This window comes from Scyliorhinus torazame, chromosome 16 (assembly GCF_047496885.1).
Source record: "Scyliorhinus torazame isolate Kashiwa2021f chromosome 16, sScyTor2.1, whole genome shotgun sequence".
Lineage (NCBI taxonomy): Eukaryota > Metazoa > Chordata > Chondrichthyes > Carcharhiniformes > Scyliorhinidae > Scyliorhinus > Scyliorhinus torazame.
This window is the reverse complement of record NC_092722.1, coordinates 81,439,269-81,449,409: the sequence shown is the minus strand read 5'-3', so window position 1 is coordinate 81,449,409 and position 10,141 is coordinate 81,439,269. Positions and strand designations below refer to the sequence as shown.

The 10,141-nt window shown below is 57.0% G+C and overlaps 1 protein-coding gene across 1 annotated transcript in view; it reads right to left on the bottom strand.

Annotated features, from left to right (window-relative positions):
* LOC140392907 (prohibitin-2-like) overlaps positions 1–9,916 on the bottom strand; it is a 38,444-nt gene extending 28,528 nt beyond the window's left edge. The window contains exons 1-2 of the mRNA XM_072478678.1: positions 9,821–9,916; positions 7,513–7,650 (exon numbers count right to left, since the gene is read on the bottom strand). Coding sequence (XP_072334779.1) covers positions 7,513–7,639 — 127 coding nt within the window. The 5' untranslated portion in view covers positions 7,640–7,650; positions 9,821–9,916. The remainder of the gene's footprint in view (positions 1–7,512; positions 7,651–9,820) is intronic.
* Between the last annotated feature and the right edge of the window lie 225 nt (positions 9,917–10,141).

Here is a 10,141-nt window from a genome sequence, read left to right as displayed (position 1 = left end):
CGAGCGAGAGAGAGAGAGAGAGACCGAGCGAGAGAGAGAGAGAGAGAGAGACCGAGCGAGAGAGAGAGAGAGAGAGACCGAGCGAGAGAGAGAGAGAGACCGAGCGAGAGAGAGAGAGAGACGAGCGAGAGACCGAGCGAGAGAGAGAGAGAGAGAGACCGAGACCGAGAGACGAGAGAGAGAGACCGAGAGAGAGAGAGAGAGACCGAGCGAGGAGAGAGAGAGAGAGACCGAGACGAGAGAGACGAGAGAGAGAGCGAGAGAGAGAGAGAGACGAGCGAGAGAGAGAGAGACCGAGCGAGAGAGAGAGAGAGAGAGACGAGGAGAGAGAGAGAGACCGAGCGAGAGAGAGAGAGAGAGAGACCGAGCGAGAGAGAGAGAGAGAGAGAGACCGAGACGAGCAAGAGAGAGGGAGACCGAGCGAGAGAGAGAGAGAGAGACCGAGCGAGAGAGAGAGAGAGACCGAGCGAGAGAGAGAGGGAGAGAGAGAGAGAGACCGAGCGAGAGAGAGAGAGAGAGAGACCGAGCGAGAGAGAGAGAGAGAGAGACGAGATAGAGAGAGAGACCGAGCGAGAGAGAGAGAGAGAGAGACCGAGAGCGAGAGAGAGAGAGAGAGAGAGACCGAGCGAGAGAGAGAGAGAGAGAGAGACCGAGCGAGAGAGAGAGAGAGAGAGAGACCGAGCGAGAGACGAGAGAGAGAGAGAGAGCCGAGCGAGAGAGAGAGAGAGAGAGAGAGAGACCGAGCGAGACAGAGAGAGAGACCGAGCGAGAGAGAGAGTGAGACCGAGCGAGAGAGAGAGTGAGACCGAGCGAGAGAGAGAGTGAGACCGAGCGAGAGAGAGAGAGAGACGAGAGAGAGACCGAGCGAGAGAGAGAGAGAGAGAGAGAGACCGAGCGAGAGAGAGAGAGAGAGAGAGAGAGACCGAGCGAGAGAGAGAGAGAGAGAGAGAGACCGAGCGAGAGAGAGAGAGAGAGAGAGACCGAGCGAGAGAGAGAGAGAGACCGAGCGAGAGAGAGAGAGAGAGAGACCGAGCGAGAGAGAGAGAGAGAGAGACCGAGCGAGAGAGAGAGAGGAGAGAGAGAGACCGAGAGAGAGAGAGACCGAGCGAGAGAGAGAGAGAGAGAGACTGAGCGAGAGAGAGAGAGAGAGAGAGAGACCGAGCGAGAGACGAGCGAGAGAGAGAGAGACCGAGCGAGAGAGAGAGAGAGAGAGAGAGAGACCGTGAGAGAGAGAGAGAGAGAGACCGAGCGAGAGAGAGAGACCGAGCGAGAGAGAGAGAGACCGAGGGAGCGAGAGAGAGCGAGAGAGACCGAGGGAGCGAGAGAGAGAGAGAGAGAGAGAGAGACCGAGCGAGCGAGGGAGAGACCGAGCGAGCGAGAGAGAGACCGAGCGAGCGAGAGAGAGACCGAGCGAGCGAGAGAGAGACCGAGCGAGAGAGAGAGAGACCGAGCGAGAGAGAGAGAGACCGAGCGAGAGAGAGAGAGACCGAGCGAGAGAGAGAGAGACCGAGCGAGAGAGAGAGAGACCGAGCGAGAGAGGAGAGAGACCGAGCGAGAGAGAGAGAGACCGAGCGAGAGAGAGAGAGACCGAGCGAGAGAGAGAGAGACCGAGCGAGAGAGAGAGAAACCGAGGGAGCGAGAGAGAGAGACTGAGCGAGAGAGAGAGACCGAGCGAGAGAGAGAGAGAGAGAGAGAGACCGAGCGAGAGAGAGAGAGAGAGACCGAGCGAGAGAGAGAGAGAGAGACCGAGCGAGAGAGAGAGAGAGAGACCGAGCGAGAGAGAGAGAGAGAGACCGAGCGAGAGAGAGAGAGAGAGAGACCGAGCGAGAGAGAGAGAGAGACCGAGGGAGCGAGAGAGAGAGAGAGAGAGAGACCGAGGGAGCGAGAGAGAGAGAGAGAGAGAGACCGAGCGAGAGAGAGAGAGACCGAGCGAGAGAGAGAGAGAGAGACCGAGCGAGAGAGAGAGAGAGAGACCAGGGGAGCGAGAGAGAGAGAGACCGAGCGAGAGAGAGAGAGAGACCGAGCGAGAGAGAGAGAGGACCGAGCGAGAGAGAGAGAGAGACCGAGCGAGAGAGAGAGAGAGACCGAGCGAGAGAGAGAGAGACCGAGCGAGAGAGAGAGAGACCGAGCGAGAGAGAGAGAGACCGAGGGAGCGAGAGAGAGAGAGAGACCGAGCGAGAGCGAGAGAGAGAGACCGAGCGAGAGCGAGAGAGAGAGACCGAGCGAGAGAGAGAGAGAGACCGAGGGAGCGAGAGAGAGAGAGAGAGACCGAGGGAGCGAGAGAGAGAGAGAGAGACCGAGGAGCGAGAGAGAGAGAGAGAGACCGAGGGAGCGAGAGAGAGAGAGACCGAGGAGCGAGAGAGAGAGAGAGAGACCGAGGGAGCGAGAGAGAGAGAGAGACCGAGGGAGCGAGAGAAGAGACCGAGCGAGAGAGAGAGAGAGAGACCGAGGAGCGAGAGAGAGAGAGAGAGAGAGACCGAGCGAGGAGCGAGAGAGAGAGACCGAGCGAGAGAGAGAGAGAGACGAGGGAGAGAGAGACGAGGAGCGAGAGAGAGAGACCGAGGGAGCGAGAGAGAGAGAGAGAGAGACCGAGAGCGAGGAGAGAGAGAGAGAGAGAGACCGAGGGAGCGAGAGAGAGAGAGAGAGACCGAGGGAGCGAGAGAGAGAGAGAGAGAGACCGAGGGAGCGAGAGAGAGAGAGAGACCGAGGGAGCGAGAGAGAGACCGAGCGAGAGAGAGAGAGAGAGACCGAGGGAGCGAGAGAGAGAGAGAGAGACCGAGCGAGAGAGAGAGACCGAGCGAGAGAGAGTGACCGAGCGAGAGAGAAGTGACCGAGCGAGAGAGAGAGAGAGAGACCGAGCGAGAGCGAGAGAGAGAGAGACCGAGCGAGAGAGAGAGACCGAGCGAGAGAGACGAGCGAGAGCGAGAGAGAGAGACGAGCGAGGAGCGAGAGAGAGAGAGAGAGACCGAGGGAGCGAGAGAGAGAGAGAGAGACCGAGCGAGAGAGAGAGAGAGACCGAGCGAGAGAGAGAGAGACCGAGCGAGAGAGAGAGAGAGAGACCGAGCGAGAGAGAGAGAGACCCCGAGACCGAGTGAGAGAGGAGAGAGACCCCGAGACGAGCGAGAGAGAGAGAGACCCCGAGACCGAGCGAGAGAGAGAGTCCGAGCGAGAGAGAGAGACCGAGCGAGGAGAGAGAGAGAGAGACCGAGCGAGAGAGAGAGAGAGACCGAGGCGAGAGAGAGAGAGAGGACCGAGCGAGAGAGAGAGAGAGACCGAGACCGAGCGAGAGAGAGAGAGACCGAGCGAGAGAGAGAGACCGAGACCGAGCGAGAGAGAGAGTCCGAGCGAGAGAGAGAGTCCGAGCGAGAGAGAGAGTCCCGAGCGAGAGAGAGAGTCCGAGCGAGAGAGAGAGTCCGAGCGAGAGAGAGAGTCCGAGCGAGAGAGAGAGTCCGAGCGAGAGAGAGAGTCCGAGCGAGAGAGAGAGTCCGAGCGAGAGAGAGAGTCCGAGCGAGAGAGAGAGTCCGAGCGAGAGAGAGAGTCCGAGCGAACGAGAGAGAGAGACCGAGCGAACGAGAGAGAGAGAGACCGAGCGAACGAGAGAGAGAGAGACCGAGCGAACGAGAGAGAGAGAGACCGAGGCGAACGAGAGAGAGACCGAGACCGAGCGAGAGAGAGAGAGAGACCGAGACCGAGCGAGAGAGAGAGTCCGAGCGAGAGAGAGAGTCCGAGCGAGAGAGAGAGTCCGAGCGAGAGAGAGAGTCCGAGCGAGAGAGAGAGTCGAGCGAGCGAGAGAGAGAGTCCGAGCGAGAGAGAGAGTCCGAGCGAGAGAGAGAGTCCGAGCGAGAGAGAGAGTCCGAGCGAGAGAGAGAGTCCGAGCGAGAGAGAGAGTCCGAGCGAACGAGAGAGTCCGAAGCGAACGAGAGAGTCCGAGCGAACGAGAGAGAGAGAGAGCCGAGCGGAACGAGAGAGAGAGAGACCGAGCGAACGAGAGAGAGAGAGACCGAGCGAACGAGAGAGAGAGAGACCGAAGCGAACGAGAGAGAAGAGAGAGACCGAGCGAACGAGAGAGAGAGAGAGACCGAGCGAACGAGAGAGAGAGAGACCGAGCGAACGAGAGAGAGAGAGACCGAGCGAACGAGAAAGAGAGAGACCGAGCGAACGACGAGAGAGAGAGACCGAGCGAACGAGAGAGAGAAGACCGAGCGAACGAGAGAGAGAGAGACCGAGCGAACGAGAGAGAGAGAGACCGAGCGAACGAGAGAGAGAGAGAGACCGAGCGAACGAGAGAGAGAGAGACCGGACCGAGCGAACGAGAGAGAGAGAGACCGAGCGAACGAGAGAGAGAGAGACCGAGCGAGACGAGAGAGAGAGAGACCGAGCGAACGAGAGAGAGAGAGACCGAGCGAACGAGAGAGAGAGAGACCGATGCGAACGAGAGAGAGAGAGACCGAGCGAACGAGAGAGAGAGAGACCGAGCGAACGAGAGAGAGAGACCGAGCGAACGAGAGAGAGAGACCGAGCGAACGAGAGAGAGAGTCCGAGCGAGAGAGAGAGTCCGAGCGAGAGAGAGAGTCCGAGCGAGAGAGAGAGTCCGAGCGAGAGAGAGAGTCCGAGCGAGAGAGAGAGTCCGAGCGAGAGAGAGAGTCCGAGCGAGAGAGAGAGTCCGAGCGAGAGAGAGAGTCCGAGCGAGAGAGAGAGTCCGAGCGAGAGAGAGAGTCCGAGCGAGAGAGAGAGTCCGAGCGAGAGAGAGAGTCCCGAGCGAGAGAGAGAGTCCGAGCGAGAGAGAGAGTCCGAGCGAGAGAGAGAGTCCGAGCGAGAGAGAGAGTCCGAGCGAGAGAGAGACCGAGCGAGAGAGAGAGAGACGAGCGAGGAGAGAGAGAGAGAGACCGAGCGAGAGAGAGAGAGAGACCGAAGCGAGAGAGAGGAGAGAGACCGACGCCGAGGAGAGAGAGCGGAGCGAGAGAGAGGACCGAGCGAGAGAGAGAGACCGAGCGAGAGAGAGAGAGACCGAGCGATAGAGAGAGAGAGAGACCGAGACCGAGCGAGAGAGAGACCGAGACCGAGCGAGAGAGAGCGACCGAGAGAGAGAGAGAGAGAGACCGAGCGAACGAGAGACCGAGACCGAGCGAACGAGAGAGAGAGACCGAGCGAACGAGAGAGAGAGACCGAGCGAACGAGAGAGAGAGACCGAGCGAACGAGAGAGAGAGACCGAGCGAACGAGAGAGAGAGACCCGCGAACGAGAGAGAGAGACGAGCGAACGAGAGAGAGAGACCGAGCGAACGAGAGAGAGAGACCGAGCGAACGAGAGAGAGAGACCGAGCGAACGAGAGAGAGAGACCGAGCGAACGAGAGAGAGAGACCGAGCGAACGAGAGAGAGAGACCGAGCGACGAGAGAGAGAGACCGAGCGAACGAGAGAGAGACCGAGCGAACGAGAGAGAGACCGAGCGAACGAGAGAGAGAGACCGAGCGAACGAGAGAGAGAGACCGAGCGAACGAGAGAGAGAGAGACCGAGCGAACGAGAGAGGAGACCGAGCGAACGAGAGAGAGAGAGACCGAGCGAACGAGAGAGAGAGAGACCGAGCGAACGAGAGAGAGAGAGACCGAGCGAACGAGAGAGAGAGACCGAGCGAACGAGAGAGAGAGACCGAGCGAACGAGAGAGAGAGACCGAGCGAACGAGAGAGAGAGACGAGCGAACGAGAGAGAGAGACCGAGCGAGAGAGAGACCGAGCGAACGAGAGAGAGAGAGAGACCGAGCGAACGAGAGAGAGAGAGAGACCGAAGCGAACGAGAGAGGAGAGAGAGAGACCGAGCGAACGAGAGAGAGAGAGAGACCGAGCGAACGAGAGAGGAGAGAGAGACCGAGCGAACGAGAGAGAGAGAGAGACCGAGCGAACGAGAGAGAGAGAGAGACCGAGCGAACGAGAGAGAGAGAGAGACCGAGCGAACGAGAGAGAGAGAGACCGAGCGAACGAGAGAGAGAGAGAGCCCGAGCGAACGAGAGAGAGAGAGAGCCCGAGCGAGAAGAGAGAGAGAGAGCCCGAGCGAGAGAGAGAGCCCGAGCGAGAGAGCCCGAGCGAGAGAGAGAGCCCGAGCGAGAGAGAGAGTCCGAGCGAGAGAGAGAGTCCGAGCGAGAGAGAGAGTCGAGCGAGAGAGAGAGTCCGAGCGAGAGAGAGAGTCCGAGCGAGAGAGAGAGTCGAGAGAGAGAGAGACCGAGCGAGAGAGAGAGTCCGAGCGAGAGAGAGAGTCCGAGCGAGAGAGAGAGTCCGAGCGAGAGAGAGAGTCCGAGCGAGAGAGAGAGTCCGAGCGAGAGAGAGAGTCGAGCGAGAGAGAGAGTCCGAGCGACGAGAGAGACCCGAGCGAGAGAGAGAGACCGAGCGAGAGAGAGAGAGAGAGACCGAGCGAGAGAGAGAGAGAGAGAGACCGAGCGAGAGAGAGAGAGAGACGAGCGAGAGAGAGAGAGAGAGAGAGACCGAGCGAACGAGAGAGAGAGAGAGACCGAGCGAACGAGAGAGAGAGACCGAGCGAACGAGAGAGGAGAGAGACCGAGCGAACGAGAGAGAGACCGAGCGAACGAGAGAGAGAGACCGAGCGAACGAGAGAGAGAGACCGAGCGAACGAGAGAGAGAGACCGAGCGAACGAGAGAGAGAGGACCGAGCGAACGAGAGGAGAGAGACCGAGCGAACGAGAGAGAGAGACCGAGCGAACGAGAGAGAGAGACCGAGCGAACGAGAGAGAGAGACGAGCGACGAGAGAGAGAGACCGAGCGAACGAGAGAGAGAGCCGAGGCGAACGAGAGAGAGAGGCCGAGCGAACGAGAGAGAGAGACCGAGCGAACGAGAGAGAGAGACCGAGCGAACGAGAGAGAACCGAGCGAACGAGAGAGACCGAGCGAACGAGAGAGAGAGACCGAGCGAACGAGAGAGAGAGACCGAGCGAACGAGAGAGAGAGACCGAGCGAACGAGAGAGACCGAGCGAACGAGAGAGGACCGAACGAGACCGAGAGAGAGGACCGAGCGAACGAGAGAGACCGAGCGAACGAGAGAGACCGAGCGAACGAGAGAGAGAGACCGAGCGAACGAGAGAGACCGAGCGAACGAGAGAGAGACCGAGCGAACGAGAGAGAGAGACCGAGCGAACGAGAGAGAGAGACCGAGCGAACGAGAGAGAGAGACCGAGCGAACGAGAGAGAGAGACCGAGCGAACGAGAGAGAGAGACCGAGCGAACGAGAGAGAGAGACCGAGCGAACGAGAGAGACCGAGCGAACGAGAGAGAGAGACCGAGCGAACGAGAGAGAGAGACCGAGCGAACGAGAGAGAGAGACCGAGCGAACGAGAGAGAGAGACCGAGCGAACGAGAGAGAGAGACCGAGCGAACGAGAGAGAGAGACCGAGCGAACGAGAGAGAGAGACCGAGCGAGAGAGAGAGAGAGAGTGTTAGTTTATCTTCGAATCGCCAAAGTTTACAGTCGGCGGTGAGATCAGCCACAGGCACTGCCTACTCACCCGTGTAGATCGACTCCTTGACTCCGTACATGAATGCCCCCGCTCCCAGCAACAACTTCAGAGCAGTGCCGGCACCACGGCCTCCCGCGGGCATCCGGCTGGCAAAGTCACGCAGGTTCTGAGCCATGATTTCACTCCCTGTGTAGAGAGAGGAGAAAGTTTCTTAATCACAGTCCCACACACAGTAAAGCTCCCTCTACACTGTCCCCATCAGACACTCCCAGGACAGGTACAGCACACGGTTAGATACAGAGTAAAGCTCCCTCTACACTGTCCCCATCAGACACTCCCAGGACAGGTACAGCGCGGGGTTAGATACAGAGTAATGCTCCCTCTACACTGTCCCCATCAAACACGCCCAGGAGAGGTACAGCACAGGGTTAGATACAGAGTAAAGCTCCCTCTACACTGTCCCCATCAAACACTCCCAGGACAGGTACAGCACGGGGTTAGATACAGAATAAAGCTCCTTCTACACTGTCCGCATCTAACACTCCGGGGCAGGTCCAGCGCGGGGTTAGATAGTGTAAAGCCCCTTCTGCACTGTCCCCATCAAACACTCCCAGGACCGGTAAGGAATGGGGTTAGATACAGAGTAAATCTCCTCCGACACTTCCCTGTGTCTGCATGGGTCTCAACCCAAAACCCAATGATATGCATGGGGTTAGGTGGACTTTCCATGCTAAATTGCCCCTTAATTGGAAAAAAAATGAATTGGGTACTCAAATATAAAAAAAATCTCCCCAGGAATTTTCTTCATCAAACACTCCCAGGACAGGTATAATAACACAGGGTTCGATAAAGAGTACTATCCCCATCAAACGCTCCCAGGACAAGTACAGCACAGGGTTAGGTACATAGCAAACTCCCTCTACACTGTCCCCATCAGACACTCCCAGGACAGGTACAGCACGGTGTTAGATACAGAATAAAGCTCCCTCTACACAATCCACATCAAACACTCCCAGGACAGGTACAGCACAGGGTTAGATACAGAGTAAAGCTCCCTCTACACTGTCCCCATCAAACACTCCCAGGACAGGTACAGCACGGGGTTAGATACAGAGTAAAGCTCCCTCTACACTGTCCGCATCTAACACTCCAGGGCAGGTACAGAGTGGGGTTAGATGGTGTAAAGCCCCTTCTGCACTGTCCCCATCAAACACTCCCAGGACAGGTACAGCACGGGGTTAGATACAGAGTAAAGCTCCCTCTACACTGTCCCCATCAAACACTCCCTGGGCAGGTACAGCACAGGGTTAGGTACAGAGTAAAGCTCCCTCTACACTGTCCCCATCAAACACTCCCAGGACAGGTACAGCACAGGGTTAGGTACTGGGTAAAGCTCTCACCTATGCCCATAACCCCACACACTGATCATGGCCAATCCACCTAACCTGCACATCTTTGAACTATGGGGGGAAATCGGTGCACCCGGAGGAAACCCACACACATGGAGAAACTGCAAACTCCGCAGTCGCCAGAGGTCGGAATTGAATCCGGGTCCCTGGCGCCATGAGGCAACAGTGCTAACCAAGTATAAACTAAGTATAAACCCAGTTCAACTCTAGTTGCTGGGTATACACCCGGTCTAATATTAGTTACGCATTTGGCTGGCTGCACATTAGTAACTGGGTATTCAATGGAATACCAGTTATCAGCCTGATGTAAACATGAGTCAATAATCTAGTTTAACACTAGTTTCTGTACATTAGACTAGTTGCACACAAGTAAATAGATGGGAGACAGATTAACTAAAAGAGAAAATGCTGGAACATCTCAGCAGGTCTGGCAGCATCTGTAGGGAGAGAAAGAGCTAACATTTTGAGTCCAGATAGCCCTTTGTCAAAGGTAAAAAGTATAGAAAGTGGGAGATATTTATACTGTGGGTGAGGGAATGAAAAATGAGTCATAGCCACAGAAACCAAAGGAAAAGGGTGCCAATGGCCTTCCACATCTTTTATACTCTCTGGGGACTGCCATCTGCACTCTTTTGCCTTGGTTTCTGTGGCTATGACTCACTTTTCATTCCCTCACCCACAGTATAAATATCTCCCACTTTCAGTCTCCAGCTTTGACAAAGGGCTATCTGGACTCGGAACGTCAGCTCTTTCTCTCCCTCCAGATGCTGCCAGACCTGCTGAGATGTTCCAGCATTTTCTCTTTGGTTTCAGATTCCAGCATCCGTAGCAATTTATTTCTATTAGGAGACAGATTAGCTACTGGTTATCCGTTGCAAATTAGCTCTGCATTAGTTATTAACCTGATTTAATCCTAGTTAAATGAAATGGACCGTGTTCGCACAAACCTGAGATCTGCCTCTGCTCACATGGACAGAGGGCACCGGAAGTGTCGACACAGATGGCGACGAATCGGAAGTTCGCCCATCGGCATCTCTTGATGCCGTCACTTTCCACATTTTGTACTGGACGCAGGAATAAAGTGTCATAAAAACGGACCCGAACCTGCCCCCAAACAATGAGATCCCGCCCCTCACTCACTGACCCCGTCCCTCACTCGCTGACCCCGCCCCTCACTCACTGACCCCGCCCCTAACACGCTGACCCCGCCCCTCACAGACACCCGCCCTCACTCATTGACCCCGCCCCTCACACGCTGACCCCGCCCC